The sequence below is a fragment of the Xiphias gladius genome, chromosome 8, assembly GCF_016859285.1.
Source record: "Xiphias gladius isolate SHS-SW01 ecotype Sanya breed wild chromosome 8, ASM1685928v1, whole genome shotgun sequence".
In the NCBI taxonomy this organism is placed as follows: Eukaryota; Metazoa; Chordata; class Actinopteri; order Istiophoriformes; family Xiphiidae; genus Xiphias; species Xiphias gladius.
In genome coordinates, this window is record NC_053407.1 from 6,936,963 (window position 1) to 6,961,356 (window position 24,394).

Consider the following 24,394-nt stretch of genomic DNA (forward strand, 5'->3'; position numbering starts at 1 on the left):
GGCATTCAAATAATGATTGATTGGTATCAAGGGGCCCAAAGTGAGACAAGAAAAGACTCCACACACCATTACACCACCACCATTAGCCTGGACTGTTGACGCAAGGCAGGTTACGTCCATAGATTCATGCTGTTGACGCCAAATTCTGACCCTACCGTCTATGTACCTCAGTTTTCAACTGTCCAGTTTTGGTGAGCCTGTGCCAACTTCAGCCTCACATTTCTTTTCTTGGCTGACAGGAGTGGAACCTCACGTGGTCTTTTGCTGTTGTAGCCATTCGCCTCAATGTTTGACGTTTTTTGCATTCTGAGATGCTTTTCTGCACACCACAAACAGTGGTTATCTGAGTTACCATAGCCTTTATGTCAGCTCCAACCAGTCTGGCCATTCTCCTCTGGCTTCTCTTATCAATAAGGCATTTCCATCTGCAGGACTGTGTGTGAAAATGGAGATACCCAAACCAGCCCTCCTGGCACCAACAATCATGCAATGGTCAAAGTCACTGAGATCACATTTTTTCCCCATTGTGATTTTTGATGTGAACATTAACTGAAGCTCCTGACCTGTAGCTGCATGATTTTATGCAATACACTTCTGCCACATGATTGGCTAAAGTGTTTGGTGAGTGTACATACTGGCACAGCAGTTATGCTCCCTGCCAGATGGAGGAGTTTGATATACTATGTGTTTATATTTCCTCCTTATCCTGTCATGTAGACTGATTTACCAGTTTATGAAGTACACCTGTAGAATCTAAATCCATTTAATATAAAACCCTGCAGTAAAAGAGCTCGTAATGTCTGCTTTTTGTTGACATTGTCAGAGAGATATAGATTCAACTCTAAGGTCAGTTTTGAACAGACTGAAGGGACTGAATATCAATAAAAACTGAAGATTGCAAGCTTTATAACCATATAATGTTTTTCAGGGCTGGAGTGTGGATACAGTCAGATTTAGACTTGCAGTGTGTCACTGTCACTTTTATCAAGTTACAAAATTAAACTGCAAATTAGGGAACCAAAACTATGATTTGCATAGTTATCAGTAATGCTGTGATTAAGTCACATCACCAAAATCACCAAACTGATGATGTGGTGTTTCAAGTTAGGTCTTGTAGAGTTTGTGTTATGAAGGAATAATAACACAAGTTTGTGTGTGTAGTTAAAGTCCCAGGGTAAGGGCGCAGGGGACGAGGACCACATCATGTTGGACATCTATGCCATCGAAGAGCTGAGAAACAAGAAGATACCCGCCACAGATGACTCTCCCAAATATAGATACACCTCAGACGAAAACGGCAACTACGGTTAGTGATAGCATTTTCACTCACAGACCTTAGTGCAGTGGGATGTCTGTATTTTCAGGACGTTAATGCACTGACCCTCATCCTGTTTGTATGTTAAGAGTTTCAGCAGTCCTCGGCTACAGTTCTGGCCCTGCGTCGTGACCGCACCTTCTGGGATGAAGTGACCACAGGTCAGGAGTGCGGTGTACTACTGGACCAGACGTCCTTCTATGCTGAGCAAGGCGGACAGACGTTTGACGAGGGTTTCATGCTTCGGGAGGATGACGGCACAGAGGATGTAAGTGCAACAAAAATAAAGAGAACTAAAATGAAAACAGAGAGTAGATGCATGTGTCTTTCTCAGTGGGTTGTAATGAACTTCACTGATGCTGTTTGAGAGTGAATTGAAAAAAGAGGTCTGAGGTATTAAAAAGCCTTCAGTAGGATAATTTTCAGAGCTGGTTTGCTGCTTTATCCCAAACTACATTGCGGTCACGTTGCAGATCCAAACAAAAATCTAAGTTTCTGCCAAAGCTGAAACAAAATCACCTTTTGTTGACTTTTTATTCGGGAGAAAAGATAATTACACTATCTGATAGCTGGTTAAAATTGTGCCTGCAGGCAAATAGACACACTTCTAGGTGACAAATAAAGTGTCACAATTTCGACAGAAAAAAGTTAATAGATAATAAATCGTTCTCATCTTTGTCCCATGAATGAGAGCTCAAATGGCATGAGGACACATTCGTATCAGTTTCCAGAAGGCTGTCTGTCAAAAAATAAATTAATTCAAATGTCAGTACTTTGTATCTTTTCTATGTCTCGATTTTTTTTTTTTTTTTTTTTTTTTTTTTTTTCTTCTCCTCTAACTCTAAATTCTCATTTTTTGCTAAGGTTGTGAGGACTTGCTAAAGCCATATCTGACACAAGTTCTAACAACACTTTAAAAACTTTATGGTGTTGATTTTCAAAACAGTATATTTAATCTCCAAATGCTAGAACAGAAAACACAAAGCATCAGCTAGTTTTCTAACTAAGCTGACAATATCTTAAATTTTTTGCATGTCCCTTTGTTTTCTGCCAGACAAAAATATGTCTAACCATGCTGTCTCTCTGTCTTTCTTTTTCTGTTTGCAGCGGATGGAGTTCACAGTGAAGAATACACAGGTTCGAGGAGGTTATGTTCTCCATGTTGGGACTGTCTACGGAACGCTGAAGGTTGGAGACTGTGTCACCTTACATGTAGATGAGGTGAGAACATACACAGGATATGAAAGTCGACATCGTCATACATGATATTGTTCATTATCAGTCAGTGAAATGGCATGAAAGTAATTCTTGTGAAGCAATTTCAGTATCTGTTTCTGAGCTCTGTCTCTTTTATTACCTAGATACAGCTCTGAGTTGTTTATCTGACAAATATCCATCCGCATTCTCTTTCCAGGCTCTTCGTAGGCCCATCATGAGCAACCACACCGCCACACACATCTTAAACTTTGCCCTGCGAGGGGTTTTGGGAGAGGCAGATCAGAGGGGTTCACTGGTTGCTCCCGACCGTCTGCGCTTTGATTTTACTGCTAAAGGTGCCCTTAGCACAGGGGAGGTCCGCCGGACTGAGGAGATTGCTTGTGCAATGATAAGAGATGCTAAGGTCAGTTTGGGAATACTTACGAAATAATCACTCTCCAGATAATAATATTGTTGTACTTAACAAGTCTAGCTCAACTGTTTACATTAATGCTAACAACCTCTGGCCTCCCTGAAACTTAAACAGGCAGAGGGCTTTGTGTGTAAAAGTAAATATTTAGTTTCTCCTGAAGCGATAATGGAGGATTTATACCAATCTTCAGTCCGGATTTAAAGTTTCACATGGTCTTACCTTTGCCATGACAAGTGATTTTTTTCTTCAGTCTGAATATTTACTCCATACATCCAGCCGGTGTATGCCATGGAAGCCCCCCTAGCAGAAGCCAAGGCCATTCAGGGTCTGCGTGCCGTGTTTGATGAGACCTACCCCGACCCTGTCCGAGTCGTGTCTATTGGCATCCCTGTTCAGGACCTGCTGGATGACCCCAACAGTGCTGCTGGCTCCCTCACCTCCATTGAGTTTTGTGGTGGAACGTGAGTATGATGCTTTATTTTTTTTCTCATGCATTTCTGCTTACTCGTGACAGGGGATGCACTCCAGCCCATCACAGTGCACATATAGTCAGCATCTTAGTTGACTTTACTTCACTATGGTAGTACTGAAAAAAAGCTGACAGCAAAACTTATGTGGAAAATGTTTTTACAACTTGTTCTCACATACTTGTTGTACATATGTTCACAAACAGAGAGACAACAAAGGATAATAAAAGCAAAATTCATATTTCCTGTTTCCAGTTCAGTTGTAAGTCTAAAGCACAGATGACAATACTACAAAAGATTATTAGTAGAGATGGCTGTAACATCACTAGTGTACTGGCTAATATGAGTATATCACTACTAGGTCACTGATGATTCTTATATATATATACCGGGAATGTATCACTGGTATGATTTTTTTTGAAAATATTATGCCATAATGATAATGATGATAATAATCATGATGATTTTACATTTTTAAAACAATGTTAATCCAGTGCTTGACAAAAGAGAAACTAAATAAACTAAACAATAAAAATACCCAAACCACAATAAAATAAAATAAAAACAGTAAAATTAAAAAAACACATAAAACATTGTGTAACTGAAAAATTTAAAACTTAAAAAGTGATTTTAAAAAACGTTACTGATACTAGTTCAGATACTCAGTGTCTTATTCCACATAAGTAAATGACGCAGTAACTAAATCCCATTATGATGGAGAAAGAATAAACGAAAGAAAACTATTGTTAAAGCTAACGTAAGTAGCTTAGAACAGTTGCAGTAACTACCATTTCAGCTATTGATTCGAATGAAATTCATGTGATTTGTTGTGGTTTAGCTAGATTTAAATCACATATTTGAATGTTTTAAATTATAACTGAATTAATTATTTTTATTCAACATAGTTATTAATAGCAAAACAGGCAGGAGGCACACACCTAACAAAACAGATACATTTGTTCTCTATCAACCATGGACTCTAAATAGTCAAAGTCATATTTATTTTTTTAAACAAACCAGTTAAAATGGAAATTACTGCTAAAAGAACACACTTCTTTACATTTTGAAATTTTTGTTAATATATTATGGTTCTGTAGCAGTTAGGTTTTTTTGGATAAAATAATCTTATTTATAATTTTATGCCTGAAAACCTCAAACCATTTCTTCTCAATGTCATTGTCTCTGTAGTTACCGGTCTTTGCCTTTGTAGAGCAGTATAGTACATTATATTTGTGTGCTTCTCTTGTACTTTGCTGCTATGTGGTTTCATGGCTTTTGGACTCAAATGCTCCGTAATTGTCTGTCATTATGTATATTAATTGTGTGTGTTGCTTTGGTTTAATAGTCAGTCAGTCAAGAATGTGTTTCTGTCAAGTTTGTGAAATTTATTAAAGAAACATGGTGGGATGAGAAACTCAAAACACTTTTTCTTACCTGAGATCCTGCTTTGATTTAAGTGTGTGTTCACCATTATATCTAAAGTCCTGCTGGTAGTTATTGTGTATCTTCTGGCTGGAGTCACGTGCGCAACATAATTCAGATGAACATGAAGAATGTGAGTACTCTGAATACATTCCTGCATCTGCATGAAGCCAACAGCTTTCAGAAGTGCCAGACCTGCCGAGTGGTGGTGTGTAAAGTGGAACCCATTAATTCGATTTGAGGGTCTTTACGGTGAGACGATCGTGTCCCTGCACTGACGAGGCCTCGAACATTTCGTAGAGCTCAATCCAGCGATTAGACTTGCTCCACTGACTTTTACAGTGCCTACTCCTAGCTGTAAAATTCACCCGAATGCCAAGACATCCCCTCTCTGACATAGATTATAGCAAGACTTTTCATTTCATTTGATTACTTTGGGTGTCAAACTGTTTTCCAGGCTGTCAGAGGATAAAAGGGACTGGAGCCAAGTGATTAATTTACAGCCTTTAATTGAGCAAACAGACTAATGTTAATTGTCTGCACAATAAAAGGCTGCGAATTAATCGATGTGCCCCAGTCCCTTTTCTCCTCTGGAAGTTTGCTGTCCTTGAGTTGAGAGGCACCTGATTCAGCTGGAATTTACTAGGAGATGCACGGAGAACCCGGTTTAATTAGATTTCTTCAAGACTGTTAGGACAAGTCTTCACCTCTGCTGCTCTCCTCTGCTGCATGAGTAAGGAGAAAAAAACGTCCTCCTTTGAGGAAATCGGCGAAGACCTTAAAAAGAAAGGAATGACATTCTTGTGGCATTCTATCACTCTCTGAATACTAGAGAGGCAAACATATTCCATGTGGCCTGAGGTTTCACAAAATGCCCTCCTTCAGCTCAGAAGACAAAGAATTCCTCCAGAAATGGGAACAGATTTTGAACAAATGCTCCTTAAATCTAATGCTTCTGGCCACTAAATAAACAAAAGCAGACAAAGAAAAAGTGAGCACTGAAATCAAGACACTTGAAGAGGAACTGATGGGAACGGGCAATCAAGAGACTTTTGATTCAGTAACAAAAAAGATCTCTGAATCCCTAACCTCATTCCAAAGAGATCTCCAAGCCTACAAAATAATAAAATATGAGTGTGACATAAAAGATTTTGCAGAGGGCTAAGTCTATGACTAGCATGGGGCTAGGAAGAAATTCTCCAGCAGATGACACTCTACTTTCCCCAAAGCAAAGACCCAACATTTTCATCTGCCAAGGATAGAGAGTCATCAGAAGGGAGTGACATTGAGGAAAGGACCAAATCATCTCAGTGTTTTTTACGACCATCCAAAACAAACCAAAGAACACACAGCAGGGCATGCGAGGACACCACAGATACAATCATCATCTGCCACTCTCAGCGCAACAGGAAAAGACAGTGATCAACATATCTGATGTGAGTCTCTCTCAAGATTAAATATCTGTGCTGAGTAAGGGGCTTAGCTTTTGTAGTACTAATAATATTAAACCATTTAAACTAAAAGTTAAGTGCATTCGCATTTTTTACAGTTACATTTCAAACACCTTTTTTCTACTAGGTGAAATGTCCTGTCAAGCTATGTTGTTAGTACGGACTTAAACATCAGTAGAACAGCAACTCCCTTTACAAAGAAATCTTTTGTTCCTCCCTTTATCCAATCTGAATCCCACTATACTCACCTAAAGCAAACTAGTGGAAAAAGATTTTGCTGAATTATAGCAGATTGCACATGCTGTTAAAAGGAATCTAAATGAATCGGAATTAAAAGTTCTATAAAAGACATTATTATTATTCGGCCAGCTTATAAAGGTGGGGCAGTTGTGGTTATGGGTTTTGAGCAATACAGTTCTAGCATAAGAGGTCAACTAAATGAGGTAGAGTGCTACCTCTAATGTCAAACCCTGCTGATAACTTTAAGAATCAAATTACTGAATATATTGATGCTGCTTTGAAAAGGGGCTGGATAACAAAAAAAGAAAAAGACTTCCTGCTCCTTAAGTATCCCCTATGTCCTGTCTTTTATGGCCTGCCCAAAGTACTTAAATCTACTATCAATCCCACTTTACGCCCGATTGTGGCAAGCATTGGTAGTCTTACTGAGCCTCGGTCTCAATTATTGACTTCTTTGCTAAGAAATTTGTCCCAAGCCTCCCTTCTTCCCATGGGGACACTGTTAATATATTAAATACTATTAAAGACAATATTCCTTTGGCCAATTCTTGAGATTGTGCAGAAACTGCAGACTGATTTCCAGTCTAAAGCTGTTGAAATGAAAGAACGTTTCCAGCAAAGGGGTTACCCTACATCATATATCTCTTACATACAGGGAGGGAATCCCTGCTAGTAAAGAAAACTAATGCTAGCATTACTTTTTAACAGATCATTTTCTCTCCTCGAGCAGGCAGGAAAAAATTTTTCTCTTTAAACATTGGAATGTCCTCAAAAGTTACCCGTCTCTAAATAATATCAGCCCTGTTCCTCCCCTGATCACGTTTATACGTTGCCTCAATCTGAGAGACTTGTTCATTCTGATACTAGAAAACCACTAAATACTATCTCCTGGCTTTCTAATCAAAACACAGGTTTTTCCCGCTGTGGCCACTGTGCACAATGTTCTAACTTGTCAGACACCAAATAGTTCACACATCCACATACATGCAAAAAATACTCCATTAAATCCCTCAATAACTCCAACAGCACACATGTCCGCTTGTTGAAATGTCCCTGTGGTCTGGTTTACGCTGGACGAACAAAACGGCTTTAAAGATTTGCATATCTGAACATAAGAATGCAAAACGTACACAAAACGTGGATTATGCTATTGCCCGACATAATGCACAGGCTAACCACGGCTCTGCAGCATCACTAAAGTTCTGGGGAATAGAAAAAAACCTTGCCCTCTCCCAGAGGCTGTGACGTCATCAACTTGCTGTTCCACAGAGAGGCATAGTGGATTCACACTCTGAACACAGTGGAGCCCTTCGACATAAATGAAGAACTGGATTTGTCATGTTTCCTCTTAATTTGTCACACTTGACAGATGTTTGCATTGGTACTTTTTTGTACTTTTATCCTCGTAACTTTAAGAGAGGTCTGTGGTTGTTGTTTTTTTTTTTTTTTTTGACATGTTAACCCTTTGGCATAAATGAATTACTTAATTTGTCATGTTTTCTCTAAGTTGTCACACTTGACAGATGTTTGTACTTGATTTGAAGCCCTGTTCAACCAATTATCCAATAACAATTGCAAATTGGTCTAGGTTGACTATAATTGTTTGCCTCATGTCTTTGTCAACTTTGACTCTGAAGACACAGTATTGCTGAAACGTTTGTTTGCACATTTAAAGGCTGTGAATTAATCGTGCTTCAGTCCCTTTCGTCTTCTGGAATTTTTCCTTCCTCGAGCTGAGAAGCACCTGATTCACCTGATGAGCACAAAGAATCCTGTTTTCATTAGATTTCCAAGCTGTATTTTATGTGTATAGGAGTTGAGAATTACCTTGCATGTGCGTAGAGCTGGTTTGGATTCAAGTACTGGAGGAGACATTTGCATGAAGTTTGCTTTTTAATTGCAAGTCCCACCTTTACCGCCATGTCATGCCACTTCAGGTTTTAGTGAACTGAGGTTTTGCTTCCCAATGTGCAGCCACTTCAAAGAATCCCTTGTTCTTTCTGCCGCGTTTTTTTTTTGGTTTTTTTTAATGTTTTATCTGAAGCCCATGTTCCTCCTTTTCCTCATCCTCTGCTCCTCGTCGCTCTCCTTCTCATCTGCCTCCTGCACTTGTGAAACGCTGTTGGTAAAGTGTTGTTGGTTTCTGTTATCCACAGTCATCTGCAGAACTCCGGTCACGCTGCGCCATTTGTCATCGTCTCGGAGGAGGCCATCGCTAAGGGCATCCGCCGCATTGTTGCTGTGACAGGAACAGAGGCCCAGAAGGTCAGGGGACACAAACGTGCTTCCAGCGTTATGCTCATATACACCCATTCCCCCACACTTGTAGAAAAGATTTTAAAGAAAATAGACTTATTTATTTTCCCACAATGACCTGTATGTGTTGATCTAATATTAAATGATTGCTTTTTGTGGTGTGTAAACCTGACTAATTAAATGAAAATGTGTCTCAGACTGAGGGACAACATGCATTATTTTGGTCCCTTGTGAGAAAAAGCACCCTGGTGATGAAACTTTAATTAAGCTTGGACAAATTAATCTAAACTATTTTTAGACAACAATTACTGTTTGATCCTCCTCTCCCCCTTTTTTTTGCTCTTTTCCCTCATCTCGCTCTTACCCACTGCTCACACTTGTGCGTCTCACATTCATCAGGCCCAGAGGAAAGCCGATGCCCTGTGCCAGTCTCTGTCCGCACTGGGAGACAAGGTGAAGCAGCAGACAGCCCCGAACAAGGACATACAGAAAGAGATTGCCGACATGACTGAGGTAAAAGACATTTTTGTGCCAGAAAACCTTCAGAACGGAACAGCTCTTTGCTGTGGTATCAACATGTCTGTCCTCTCTGCAGTCGATAGGCACATCAGTGATCTCCCAGTGGCGGAAGGACGAAATGAGGGAAACCCTGAAAGGCCTGAAGAAGACCATGGACGACCTGGACCGCACCTACAAGGCTGACATCCAGAAGAGAGTCCTGGAAAAGACCAAGGAGATGATCGAAAACAGCCCCAACCAACCACTGCTTATAATGGAGATGGAGACCGGAGCCTCAGCTAAGGTGAGAGTCGGGACAAATCTGTTAAATGGATTGAAAAATAGACTCAAAATCTACCATGCCCTTTTTAAAAGAAGACCGTACATAGACACAGAGTAAATCCATGATTCAAACCCCAAGACTTCATCAGCATCCTGTACAAAAACAAATGAAAAGTGCAAACAGTATTAAAATTCACTTTATCTCTGCAGTATTGCGCATTATCTCAGGCAGTTTCATGGCTTATTTCATTGTGTTATTGCCGAGGGACAAAATAAACTTTGTGGCCCATTAGTTCTGACCTTGAGACATCAATAGTACTGATTGGGAGACTTGTTTTTCTTTCTTCCCTACTTGTTGCTACTCTTTCCCTCCTTCTCCCTTTCTTTTTTTTCCCCTTTACATCCATTCTTCACTCCTCCTCTCCCTCCCTCTCAGGCTCTGAATGAGTCCCTGAAGCTGCTGAAGTCACAGTCCCCTCAGACCGCTGCAATGCTCTTTACCGTAGACCCCGACGCCGGCAAAATCACCTGCCTGTGTCAAGTCCCTAAGGTAACACACCCACTCATTGATTCAGTCACACAGTGTGCAGGGAGCCTCTCTCTCAGTGTCATGTTTTCAACAGCTCTAACCTTTATCACCCCTCCTCTCTCCAGGATGTGGCCAACTGCGGTCTGAAGGCCAGCGAGTGGGTTCAGGAGTTGTGCCCCCTGCTGGACGGCAAAGGAGGCGGCAAGGACATGTCGGCCCAGGCCACAGGCAGGAACACACAGTGCCTGCAGGAGGCGCTACAGATGGCCAACGAGTTTGCACGGCTCAAACTGGGAGAGAACTAAGAGAGAGGAACCTGTGTAGGATGTGTAGAGAGGAAGAGATGATGTTTCAAACATAAGCTGGGGAGTAAAGTGGAAGTAAGGCAATGGTTGAGGAATCCTGTGTCTTAACTGAGCTAGAAATCATCAATCCTCCTTTTTTCTTTCCTCCGCCCCCCTCCCCTCTTTTCTTCTCTTTTTGAGTCAGAAAGGATTTAGAAAACAAACAAAACTCCAAGGTTTTTCGCTCCGGCCATTTGACAGATGACCACTGACACTCAGCCAGCAGTAAATGAGCCACTCATATATTTATTGGGAGTATGATTGCTGACTTGCTCAAGTAAAATTAATCTCTGTGGAAATTGCTTGAATATATAAGAAGATCCTTTCATGCATTTAAGGGAAAGAGGGTTGGCAGAGGATTAGAGGAAATTAATTTTAGCGTAGCAACGTCATCATTGCATGCTTGTGTACAGATGAAAAGAAAAGGGATGTACTTTTGATTGATGTAGACTCATGCAAGTACTGTACATCTCAGATGAAGCAACAAAAACTGGATTTCACACCTAGACTCTTGTTCTGAGCACAAAGTTGGCACTTGATAAACTCTGAAACTTTCATCCTGCCTCTGTGTTTGTGTCGCATCTCACTGTATCCCTGTTCATTTAGAAACAACCTCCAAAAACCGTTTTTCTTCCTCCCTTGTTCAGGGCTGCTTTTTGGCTTCCTGTGCTACTTAAGCTCAGCCTTGGAAAGAAAAGTGAGAAGTCAGCCCAGCTTTTCAATGGTTTAGGTACAGTATACACATTATGTCCATTGTTGGCTGAAGACTTTTGATCTGATTTCTGAACAGTGGCTCCGTCCTTCTGTGTGAGTGTAAGCCTGTGTTCTCTCCTGTGATTAGTTGGACTTGAGTTGTAAACGTGGTATCTGTATCATACACTTGCTTTTCAGATAACAAGCCATTATCTGACATGTGTAATAACAGGTATAATTTGGTAAATTAATGATTCATTAACTGTATAAAATGATCATGAACGTGTCCAGTAACTAATCTGTGTAACTTCATTTCCATGACATAATATTGGTATACAGAATGTTCAAAATGTCTATCTGTTCCATGTCAGAGAAATGTCACGTTATGGGAATGGAATAAATACAATGGGTAAATTCTACATGTCTGTCTTGTTTGCAAATGTGTGATCTATTTTTATGGGTGATTAATGTTGGAGAGGCAGGTACAGACTCTGAACTTCAAGTATTGGCTCAGTTCAGATCTTGTCGATTACACCCCATGGTTGGACCGTGATCATTAGATGCTGACCACTGAGCAACAATTGAGATGAAATTCATTAGAAATTACTATTGACACTGTAGGTGCTGTGCTAACTTTCAGTATCAGTATTGGTAAATTAGTTCATATGACAACCTTGTTGCTTATTTACCATCCAGCAGACACAAGGCGACATTATCATTGGTTTTGAGTCGACTTTTTGGCCACCTGATGAACCTAAGTGCAATATTTAGCCTTGTAGTATCTATATGCAATTTAAGTATCAACATTTAAAGTACTCATTATGCAAAATGGCCGATCACAAAATGAAATATATAGATATAGATATGTATGTATAGATAGATATAGATATATATCTATATATACGTGTATATACACACGTATGTATGTATATGTATGTACGTATGCATATGTATGTACATATATGTATATATATGTGTATGTATGTATATATATGTGTATGTATGTATGTATATGTATGTACATATATGTATGTGTATGTATGTATATGTATGTACATATGTGTATGTATGTATATGTATGTACATATGTGTATGTATGTATATGTATGTATATGTGTATGTATGTATATGTATGTACATATATGTGTATGTGTATGTATGTACATATATGTGTATGTGTATGTATGTACATATATGTGTATGTGTATGTATGTACATATATGTGTATGTATATGTATGTGTATGTATATGTATGTATATGTGTGTATGTGTGTATGTATGTGTGTGTATGTGTATGTATATGTGTGTGTATGTGTATGTATATGTGTGTGTATGTGTATGTATATATGTGTGTATGTGTATGTATATATGTGCGTATGTGTATGTATATATGTGTGTATGTGTATGTATATATGTGTATGTGTATGTGTGTATGTATATATATGTATGTGTATATATATAAAGTATATTTTTTTGAATATTACTATTGATTCATTGTGTAAGCAGCATTTTAACTTAATTTTAATGACGTTATATACTGTCAGACGGTTTAAAGTATACGGTTTAAACGATACTTTTTTTTAAAATTGCCATTTTATGTATAAAATGTGAAAACTGGCTGTCAAATCAATATAATGGAGTAAAATGTACAATATTTCATAAAATTGAAATACTCAATTACCTAAAAATGATACTTAAATACAATATTTGAGTACTCCATGACATAATACTGGTGCCAACTTTAAGCTATTTTTATGATCTCTAAGTACAGATTTTTCTCTGCAGTTCACACCAAACTATTTCAGTAGATCAGTGTCAAGTCCATTTCACAAACAGACGTTAACCTCATGTTTCATGAAGCTTTTATTTACAGTAGCATAAGATACAAAGAGTCTGATCACATATCATACAGATGTTACAATGTAGTAAATACACGTGTACTGCCTTGTCCAAAAGGTAGTTCTCCTGAAGAATGAGACATTAAAGTCAGAACTAGATAATGACAGATCCAGACACCAGGAAAGAATTCACCAATACAAACTGAGACAATAAACTCTCTAGATTCCTTGAAATAACCTACAGTATTTGTTTCATCTGAGCCACCTGTAAATTCGCTGTTCACTAAGCAGCTTTTAATCCTGCTTGCTAAATCCAGTATTTTGTCCTAGTTATTGTGGAGGACTAGCAAAATAGCTGACAGAGGTATGCGTGTTGGCGTTACAGTCCACAGAGACAGCTGATATGTGCAGTCTGCAGCACATTGTAGTAGCACACTGACTGCTGCTAAAGAGCCGTTTCTGCTCAATGCAGACTAGTGAACTGATGAGGAAAGAGCTGCCTGTGGCTGTTCTCACCTCAGCCTCAAACATCACAGCACGCTAGAAACAGTCGCAGGCAATGTGATAATGCCAACAGCCCGTACCAGCAGTGTTTTGATCGTGATGTATTTGTTCCTTTAAGCTCTTTCTCTAACAGACAGGGAAATTTCTGTCCCTGATGCAGAAAGCTATTGTCTATTACCTCAGAACACCACCAAGCTTTACTGTAGAAAATGGAAAGACAGAGGCTGAGGGGATGAGAGTGGTATTAAAGTACTTTTCAAGACACAAGAGCTGTGATTCCCTTTTTTCTGGCACAGATTCTATTTCTTAAGCTGGGAGACACTGCCTTGATTTTTTTCTGCCATGCCAGACAACCACAAATGGACCCAATTTTCTGATTCCATGTTAACTCGAACTCAGTAATGAGGTTCTGATTAATATTTTAGAGTAATAAAGCCTGAAGAACATCAATAAAAAAAAAAACTATCCAATTGGCCCTCAGCATTGCAGCTAAAGGATATAGTTTCACATTCTGGTAAATGCGCTTGTTCACTTTCTTGTAGAGTTTTACATTGATACCATTCCCTTATCTGTGTGCTAAATATGGAGCTATAGCTAGGAGAAGGTTAGCTTAGCTCAGCTAACCTGACTCTGTCCAAAGGTAACAGAATCCATCCACCAGTGCCTCCACAGCTCACTGATTAACAGATCTTGGTTATTCAATCTGTACTAAAATCAAAGTTTAAAAAAACAATTTGTGGTATGTGCCAGATTATTTCTTGGCCAGGAGCAGTAACGTTTGGACAGAGCCAGGCTAGCGTCTGTTTCCAGTCTTTATGCTAAGCTATGCTAACTGTCTGTAGCCTTATGCAGTATTAAACACACAGCCATGAGAGTGCTATCAGTCTTCTCATCTTACTCTTAGCAAAAAAAATTGAATCAATGTATTTCCCAAAAAGTCAATCTACTCCCTTAAAAGCAGATTCATGTAAGGGATTTAGATGCTATAGGCACATTCTCCCTCTGACATAAAAACAACCATTTTTTTTCCTAGCTGAACAGGTGTGCTTTAAGATTGTGTTCATTTCCACACTCATTCTGTTTAATTACCCCACACAAAAAAAATACATTTAAAGGTGCTATATGTACATTTTTGCTATCACTATGTTAGCATTAACAGCTGTTTACTTACCAGGAGCTTCAGCCATTCTTACGTTTACAAGACAAAATGTTAGAATACACCCTCTTGGCAGTGCTACTGCATCATCCGCTAATGTTGGACTGAGGGCAGACTGGACACTACATTGACTCACTGTTGCAAAGTGGCATTACGAGACGGGACAGGCCGGGGCTAGCTGGTTAGCATTCTATCTTTAGTAGAATAAAAGAAGTGATAGTAATAGAAGCAAAACAAGAGTTAACACTGGCAGTGCTTTACACTCTTGGCAAGTAAAGGAACGCAGTTTGGTGCTGTTAGGTAAGTAAACAGCTGTTAATGTTTACGTTGGCTATGTAGCCTCAGCACATAAAGTTTGAGACAAAATGGTGTAATAATTGTACTGGATGTAAAGGGAACCTGGACTCCACTGATAGCAAAGTAGAACAAAGATGATTTAGTGCAGGGATGTTTTAAGGAGTCTGGCCTGAAATTAAAAAAAAAAAAAAAATGCACCTTTAAAGGAAATCAGTTCATTTTAAACTCTTAACAGAAACTCACCACTTAATTCAGCTACACTTCTCTCAATGTTATCAGAGGACTGAATCACACATTCAAATTTCACCTGAGAAAACTTGCTGCTCCCTGGACATCTGACAGTCACCTGTCTGGAAAAAAAGGGAAAAAAAAGGTCCATGTTTCCCAAAATGCTCTCAACCTACGCAGCTCTTTTATTTTTGATTGATGTTCCTTACACAGCTACAGCACAGAACTTGACCTGAAAAACCGGTGCTCCATACATTTTCAGAGATAAGAATCAATTTTGGAGGAGGAAAAAAAAAAAAAAAAAAATCAGTGTATTCGGTCAGTGACAGGAGAAAAGACCTACTTGCGGTTATAAATGCTACAGGGAACACACTCAGATCTGTGTCATGTGCTGTGGGTGGAAAAAAACTCCACTCTAATTTAGGCTGGCACAGCATAGAGGGATCACCCTGCTCCCCCTATCTATCTGATCAAAATTTTCTGGCCTGGTCGACCATATAAATGGGTATAAAGACTTTTATACCCATTTCAGTCAGTGAATGTGATAGGAACGTGTTATTCTACCGCTGGAGAGCCCAAAAATGTCCTGGTAAAATGTTATCTCCAAAAACAATTTACACATTAATTTTGAAGCTGGAAGGAGCATCTTAGGAAACAAACCATGATAGCTAACAACTAAAAGAAAACACTGAACTGATATGTCTAAACCTTTAGATGCTTTGTCATCTTCACCATCCATTGTTCTACTGTCACTGAATAGTTCATGCCCCCAAAGCATTCAGTTTATGTTCAGAAAAAGGTAATAAATGACCTAATATGAATTCACAGCACATCCTCTCATTTAGCCTACAGTGGCCTTAAAAAAACAATGTCAGTGTACAAAGCAGTAAGAAATAAAGAGCGGGAGGCAAGTGTACCCCAAGCAGAAGGCAGAGTGTGTAATTTCATGTAAGTGTATGTGTGTGTATACAGCTCACAAGGCACGGCTCTCAGCCAGAGGACGTGTGTGTGTTACTAAAAAAATGCAAAGGTGGCAGGTGTGTGTTGCCGATGGAGCAGCTGTAGGCGAGTGACGTCAAGCTGAAGGACAAGGCACAAAAGCATGAATGTGTGTGTGTGTGTGTGTGTGAGAAAGAGAGGGAGAGACAAACAAAAAATATGACTAGATTCAGCCACAGTGACTCTTAAAATGAGCCCAGTGCAACACTAAAGCATCCCATAAAATCTGTTATGTGCAAACTAGGAAAAAAACACTGACAGCAGAAAGTACAATGGCAATACATGTGTGATATGTGGTTACAAGATACCATCCAAAGATAATACAATAATACAGCAACAGAACCGATATCAGCACAGGCGGCACAGTTCTTCCCATCACCTGCTGGGGGCAGTATGATAACCCCAACACACTTCACTATGTGTGTGTGTGTGTGTGTGTGTGTATGTGTGTGTCTACCTTCAATCATCCCTCAACAGAAGTGATGTAAAACTCAGAACACTTAACAAGAACTAGCTTCACGATGTCATGTGGTTATATCGCTCAACTTTTAATGTCAGACTCAACTATGTCCTCTGTTTTCACGCATACACAGGTGTCCTTTGACAAGAATTACCATCTGCTGCAGTGGTTGGCACTCTCAGTTCCTACACAGCTTCTATACAAATCTACCTATCATCCTGACCATTTTGGAGGTGGCAGTTTTTTTTTCACTCACTGTATTACACACTATGAGTCACTAGAGCAATACACTGACTCCTTCTGAGAATAAAAAATATTGGTGAAGTTCTGGTAAATCTTAGCTGTAACTGGTATGATTTTCATATAGTTTTTAAAGCAGCCTTAAAGGCCCTAAAATGTTTTCTGAAACTGCTTTTTAATGTGAGACAGTTTTCAAAAGCTTGGAGTATCCCAGTTGAGAGATTTGTGTATTTATTTTGTTTTGATGTTTTTTTTTTTAATCTTTGTTCTTCACATTTGTTAGAAGTGGGCAGGGCTCAGCTGGAAAATTGTGATGTCACATATTTCCATGCACTAAAGTGTATGGAAATATAAATAAATATAAAATAAATATATAAATAATAATGCTATATTTGAATCAAAATCTGGTAAGTCAGTGGAATGTTTTTTCTGTGTAACCAGGCCACTGTCAATCAAATCTGATAAAACCACATCCACACAGTCCTGGTGAAACAGATTAGCTGAGTTTTTAAAGATGTTTTTTTCCAAACTTAAAGGTGCCCTGTGGAGTGTGTGTCCTTTAGGTCTAACAAAACGAGTATATCCTTCCTCATAAAACATTTGCAAAGCTATGTTTTTATGACATTTATATCCTGCATGTTTACATCCATGTTTACATGCAAGCAGTGTTCTTTGTCCCTGCCTTTGTCGGCACATTGCTGACACCTATAGATAAGTGGGAAAGTATGAAAGCACTTCCTCCCGTTTTGTTTATGCTTGTACACAATGAGGACCCGCAAGTAAAAAAGATTCCTCCGTAGCCTTACTAGTCATCAAAAACTCCACAGAGCACCTTTAACTTTTAATGTTACTTAGTCATAAATATTTTTTTTGAATCCAAGTTTTCAGGGGCATAAGTAAACTATGACTTGTGTCTTGACTACTATTACTTTAAGTAGCCTGTAACTGAAATACATAAAGTAAGTTTTAAAAGCCAAAATTCTCAGAGTTTTTATTGTAAAGGGGCAGTAAACTGATTACTCATTGCACTTTGAAAGACATTAACTTCTTTTCCAGACCTACATAGGACCTACAGGAATATAGGAATCCTGAATACTTTTCCTTAGCAGCCAGTAGCTGTTTCTTGATAAACACATCTCCGTCAATCCATCGTTAGACTGATTTACAGCCTCAGCTAAAACTAAATATTTTTATCTTCCTGCCTCTCTGTGGAACAGTCTAATTTTTCCATTGGATTGTTTTTTTCATACCGTCTAGCAGCACTTCATTGACTAGTATTTATTTATGTCTCCTTGTTAAAGATGTACATAACTAACTATGGAGGCTATAAATGTATAAATGGGAATTACTTGATGATGCCAAATGATGACAGAAACCATTAGTGTGCCACCTGGATGGAAAAGAAAATATAATCTGATCCAACAGTATTAATCAAGCGTGTAAACTCAACACTAAACAGGACAAAACTAACAAATGAAATCTGCAGTCTGCAGGAGGATATGCCATCATCATGAAAATCAGAACAGGAAGTGCAGTTTATCCTGTACAGAGGTGAAGTCTAAGGCGTCTGGTGGCAATACCCCCTCCAGACATAGCTGAAGTTTTTAATTGGCTGAGCAGCGACCAGGGCTAGTGGTTAATGAAGCTGAGCTGCTGACAAGTTAAGAAGTTCCTAGATCCCGAGTTATCTTTCACCCCATCATATTGGCCTTAATATCGGGCAAAATGCTCCAGACAGTCCCTAAGGTCACTGGGATCCAGGAGTCAGGTTGGAGTGTTAGATTGGCAAAAGGGAAAAGAAGCAGGGTTTTTTGTGTCAGTCCTTTCAAAACCAAAGTGGTGAACCCAGTACAGTTTGTGTAGAAGTGTGAAGTTGATGCAGATAAACAACACTGAACCAACTTTTTATTTTCATCCTATAAAACACTGGAGCAAATTATCCGTTTCTCATGCTGGCTATGTCAGACTGGTTCTTTATGCCTCAGCTCTCTGTCTCCAGTCGTCCTCTACCAAATTAGACCCTGATGGACCACAGGGATTAAACTCTGGTCCAGAAACCAGCGTGCCTCCATCCAAACATGAAATTCCAGGAGATGGACTTTTGGCCTCATTAGAATCTCACGCAGTCCAACCAAAACTCTCCCAGAACATTTCACTCTGTGTCTGGATGTGAATAAAGACTGTAGCTGGTCCAGTGGTTGCTGTGGCATTTAAAATCAGGCTACAGAAGCTGAAGCTCATACTACTGCTGCAGTGTTCTTTGTGAGTCAGGAGAGCCGAAATACAAAAGTCTTGATTGTGTTTCCGTGGATCTTCTGTAAGGTGCTGAAACCTTGCTAAGCCTGGTAAGGACCTGGGGGTTTAGTGGATAGTCATATGCTACAAACCCATGGCAATCATCTATCATCTTATACACAACTGTTTACAGCCCATCACTGTCAGAAAAAGTCCTTGTAACACTGTCTTCTGAGGCAGAAATTGCATAAAGTGGAGATATGACAGTGTAAAGTCACAAGAGAAGTTTTACCTTGTATATGAGGTGAGGACAACAATTCTTCCTCAAGTGAGGGCAAAAGAAAACTTGTCCAGGGTTCTGTTCGAGCTGCAGAAGTAGTCCTGGTGCCCTCAAAATGTTTGACAGTACAATGACTTTTGATAGCGCCACAGTTTGTGTCCGTAGCCTTAATCTTGTCTAAAGGCCTGCAGTTCCTGGTGTTTGCCACCATCCACAGCTTAAAAGGTGAAGATGAACGATAAGTTTGCTGTCAAACACCACATGGCTTTAGAACAATAGCCACCTAGATGCTAATGGTGCTGTTTCTGTGGTATTTTCATGATGTAGCATACTGGTATTTTTGTCAATAAATGAGGATTAAATACTCATCCAAGGTGAACATTTCCACTGGATTGAGTCCAAAAGTGCGATATTTTATTTGTGAGATCTTTCCCTTTCGGCTGTGTCAGTGCTGTACACAGTCAAAGTCGGTATTTGTGTTGAAACTGCACTGGGAAAGTTCAGTGAGCTTGTCTTTCACTCCTAATGCTGGCCATTAGAGGTGAAATCTTGAGCCAGTTACTTCACAGTCTAATTTAAGGCTCAAATCCCACTTTTCGGTCAGTCCTAAGTGAGCAGAACTACATATGGATCTACATGTTCCCTGTTCCTGGTTCCTAAGAGTCTACGCTATGTTCTCCAATCAGAGCCAAGACTGGTGGGCTATTTACCAAAGGATTAATACTTTCTGGTAGCAGTTCACTTCATGTGAATAATCACATTTGTGACTATTTCGTCTTGCCTTCAGTAAGAATTTGGTTTACTCAAACTGGGAACCCAAACTATCGCAGATAAGTGAAAGCGAGAATATCTAACACATTCTACACAGCCTCTACATTGTCTGTTGCCAAACCAGTTTTCTAACATGTAACCTTAGATATACATAGGATGATTTGCTGGTTATTTCCCAGGGAATACAGTGATTTTGCCGGCCTTGGCCAGCCGCTGAATGATCTGGGCTTCATAGTCAGCATCATGGACGCCAGTCTTCCTGAACTCTCCGGAGTAGCGGTTCTGTTCCCAGTAGTGGTGCCAGTTTCCCCGGCTGTCTGCCCCGAAACCAAACACATTCACCTAGAGGAGATTGACAAGTGAGTATTGGAAAGCAAGTCTGTGATTACACATGTATCTGTTGAGGATGACTATAATGCAACTATAATTTCAGCATGGCGCAAGGATTTACAGTATGTGGTGATAATGTGAAAGCCAAGAGAGAAAGAGAAACACTGACCTCATCACAGACATGAAGGGCAAAGAAAAGCACTAGCATGCCAGTGGAGGGGTAGCGCCCATGATGTCGGGTCCAGCGGTCGTGGATGTATTTAAAGAATGCTGGGTTAAAGATCTGGACCTGGGTGGTGGGAAGAGACCCAGAGAAAAGAAAACACTGTAATATACTGTTTACTTTCTGTAAATTTCACCAAGAATCGATGCTTAGAGGTCTGCAGAGGAGGAGGACACCTTATAAATCTATATTTTTGGGTTGGCTCCAAAGACACTCTAAAAACTGTGTCTCAGACCAGGCAAAGATATTCACAGAATCTTGAAAGGGTGGGGATTAGTTTTAGTTTATTTATTTTCATGGATTAAAGACCAAGTAGAAGATTATTTAAAACAAAGGGTCGGATTATAATCTAACAGTAATCCTTCATCAACAATGGGGGAGGGATGGTATAATTGCAGCAAAGCGTGTGTGTGCGTGTGTGTGGCTGTGTGTGTGTGTATGTGTGGCTGCATATATGTATGTGATTGCATATTACTGTGAGTATGTGAGAAGAGCCAAAAGTAAATGCAGTGAATGTTGAAAATTCTCACCTTGTCTTTATCTACACGGAGGAACTGCTTCACTGGTGCATAGGTACTGAGTGGGAGAGAGAGAGAGAGAGAAATTGATTACACTAATTCAATCAGCACTTTAACTGATTGCTGCAGTTATGAATTCTGGATGATTGACGGCTGACAGATTGTTCCAACCCAGTGACTCTCTGGCTTCTCACAACTCTGCTGTGTGTGTGTGTGTGTGTGTGTGTGTGTGTGTGTGTGTGTGTGTGTGTGTGTGTGTGTGTGTGTGTGTGTGTGTGTGTGTGTGTGTGTGTGTGTGTGTGTGTGTGTGTGTAAACTGAAATGTATTTATGCCCTCAAACTATACTTATTTGTGTCTGTGTATTGAACACTTTAGCATCCCTATGCTATATGCAGTGAATGCCCAGAATTCCATTTATGTTTTTCTGCATTCAAATATGTGTTAATCCATGCTTATGCATATCTCTGTGTGTGTATGTCCTCTTACAATCGAATCTGGCCGGTGGACAGAGCACTTGTGATCCAAACAAGATCCAGTGTTTTGAAAGGAACCAGGACGAAGCTGACGTTGGCAGCCAGGTTTTTGGCACTCTCCGGGTACATGAAGTGGTGAGTGGTATGGCTGCCTGCGTCTTCCTCAAAGCCCACTGTGGGGGCCAGATTTATCCTAGGAGCAAGAGTGAAATGCATAAGAGATCTACTGTATGTGTTCAGTTCGAGTGAGGCCTCCAGCTGGGCAACGAAATGATCTAGATAATTATCATGAAAAAAATTCCCACAATAATGATGATAAACTGATATGAGTAATGAGTAATTTTCTATAATATATCTGTTGTGCATTTTGGTGAACCCTCATCTGTGGAATCAATGAGCAATGGGCTCACATAGCTGACACGTGTAAGGTCACAACAAGAGGAAGAAAAAAGAAAACGTTAGAAATGGTAATGATAATGGTAATGGTAAAAATAAGCGACTATGAAAAGAAGTCAGACATCTGCATAAAGTGAGGAAATTGCGGAAAAGAGTGGTCACACAACATCCTTGATTTGGAAATGGTAATGGTAAATGGCCTGCACTTATATAGCACTTTTCTAGACTTACTGCGCACCTAAAGCGCTTTACACTAATGCCACAGTCAACCATTCACACATTCATACTGTGCCCTTTTCTATACATACGGCGCTTTCTACATACACACACACACACACACACACACACACACACACACACACACACACACACACACACACACACACACATACACACACACACACTACATTGGGGGCAATTTGGGGTTCAAAATGGACTGGAGGAACCAGGGATCGAACCACCGACCTTCTGTTTATGTACGACCCATTCTACCTCCCGAGCCACAACCGCCCTAAAAAGTGGTTTTGAGTTCTAAAGCTGGATAAACAGCAGAGCAATATCTGTAGCAAGTCACGTAGGTGACCTGTGCTAACGAAGGCAGGAAACACAACAAAACCTTCTCCATCATTTAAAAGGTGCCATCTGACTGAGTATAGAGAAAGACAAAGTCTGCGCTCCCAAACTGTTAAAAGTAGCTAGCTCGTAAAGAAGCATCATGTGTTAATGTTTGTTCAACCCTAGCAGCAGTCGCTCGTGTCAGTCTTTTATGTCATTACTGAGTCTTTTCTGTGACAGGTAGCTTTTCATAAGTTACATTTATCTAATTTATATATTTCCTGTTGTAGTATTATATGTGTATAGTATATGTGTAGCATAATATCTTTGTGTGCTGTTTATTAAGAAGCTCTGTTGCTGTTGCCTTTTTAAGGCACAAATGCTAAACAATGTTGGAGAGTATCAAGTTACTAATTAAAAAATAAATTACAGTTTAAGACCATAAAAAACCTGTATTTGATTTATTTAGGTTTCACTCCTAAACTGAATAAATCCCATGAACTAAAAATTAAAAGCTGCCCTGTTCACAGAATTTCCTTCCTTATTAATGACATTACATGTATATATTGGTAATTATTGATATCGAATATGATCAATATGAAAAAAAAATTGTGATAATATATTTGGCCATATCACCCATCCCTGCTTGATGGCATCATGTAGTTCCTGTAATGTTTGAGGAACCAGGGAGGAGTAGTTCAACATTTTTGGAAAAATGAGAAGATTAACATCAGTTTCATGTCAATGTCCTGCATTTGTTGATTTTTCAGCCATTTGGAGACATTGCAGCAAGCTATGAACATAAACCTGACAAACATGACATAACACAAATCTGTACTTACAGTATGTACACAATTGTGTTTCTATCACCTTGTTGAATGTAAGCCCAGCAAAAAATAGCTAGCCTGGCTCCGTCCAGTTCAAAAACATGCCTGACAACATCTTTAAAGCTCACTAATAAACATGTTTGTTTTTCTCCTCCCTTTGGACTTTAGGGTTAAGGGCCAAGAGAATGAACTATTCCTTTCAACATGTCATAGAAGAAAAAGAAAGACAGAAAATAGTTTGCCAGATTTTCAGTCATGGTGATCAAGTTTCCTCTTTAGTTTCTTCTTCTTGTGCTGTGTAGACTCTCTGCTCCTAAAGACCATCTGCTTCAGGGTTGGGCAAGTTGTACAGTATGTTCGTACATACACAACATTATTCTTAGTCTCTATTTGTTTACTTTTGGTTCGCTTCATAGCTTCAACAAGTCTCATGATAAGGACTTTCCAGCAACACATCTTCTTACATAATATAATAAGTATATTTAACTTAACCTTGAACCTTCATTCAAACAGTAACTAAACCACTCAGCTCGCTGGGTGCTTCAAACTTTTGCTGTGTTTACAGTAGATGTGACTCACTGTCTGGAGGAGTGAGTTGTTTACGTTAATAGGAAGGTGCACCTGAAAAAAATGGCCGCTGAGTGTGCCTACCCATATGCCAGGGAACAAAACAGATGCTTGTTCAGATAGCAGGAGTGAGAAGGCAGACAGACAGGGTGGTAGTGGTGAGTGGGACTGTTGTGGACAAAGCTGATATTAAAAACAAATGAGAATCAAACCACAGTAATGAGAAAGCATAACAGGAGATGGAAGCTGGAGGCTGTCCACAGAGGTCTGCTGAGAGTGTAATGCTAATGGATGCTAATGCCTTTAGCACACAAAATACTAGTTATTCCTGCTGAGGCTTTCAAAGCACCAGCACGTGGCCTCAACATA

General features: G+C 39.6%; 2 protein-coding genes across 2 annotated transcripts in view; one reads left to right on the plus strand and one right to left on the minus strand.

The window, feature by feature from the left end:
* Nucleotides 1–11,546, plus strand: part of aars1 (alanyl-tRNA synthetase 1) — a 28,892-nt gene extending 17,346 nt beyond the window's left edge. The window contains exons 11-20 of the mRNA XM_040134053.1: nucleotides 1,162–1,306; nucleotides 1,405–1,583; nucleotides 2,423–2,536; nucleotides 2,730–2,936; nucleotides 3,222–3,406; nucleotides 8,682–8,790; nucleotides 9,181–9,294; nucleotides 9,377–9,583; nucleotides 9,998–10,111; nucleotides 10,216–11,546. Of these exons, the coding sequence (XP_039989987.1) occupies nucleotides 1,162–1,306; nucleotides 1,405–1,583; nucleotides 2,423–2,536; nucleotides 2,730–2,936; nucleotides 3,222–3,406; nucleotides 8,682–8,790; nucleotides 9,181–9,294; nucleotides 9,377–9,583; nucleotides 9,998–10,111; nucleotides 10,216–10,395 (1,554 nt within the window). The 3' untranslated portion in view covers nucleotides 10,396–11,546. The remainder of the gene's footprint in view (nucleotides 1–1,161; nucleotides 1,307–1,404; nucleotides 1,584–2,422; nucleotides 2,537–2,729; nucleotides 2,937–3,221; nucleotides 3,407–8,681; nucleotides 8,791–9,180; nucleotides 9,295–9,376; nucleotides 9,584–9,997; nucleotides 10,112–10,215) is intronic.
* Nucleotides 11,547–13,003: 1,457 nt separating this feature from the next.
* The window catches only part of st3gal2 (ST3 beta-galactoside alpha-2,3-sialyltransferase 2), a 19,630-nt gene continuing 8,239 nt past the window's right edge, over nucleotides 13,004–24,394 (minus strand). The window contains exons 4-7 of the mRNA XM_040132209.1: nucleotides 21,694–21,873; nucleotides 21,219–21,264; nucleotides 20,635–20,754; nucleotides 13,004–20,477 (exon numbers count right to left, since the gene is read on the minus strand). Coding sequence (XP_039988143.1) covers nucleotides 20,304–20,477; nucleotides 20,635–20,754; nucleotides 21,219–21,264; nucleotides 21,694–21,873 — 520 coding nt within the window. The 3' untranslated portion in view covers nucleotides 13,004–20,303. The remainder of the gene's footprint in view (nucleotides 20,478–20,634; nucleotides 20,755–21,218; nucleotides 21,265–21,693; nucleotides 21,874–24,394) is intronic.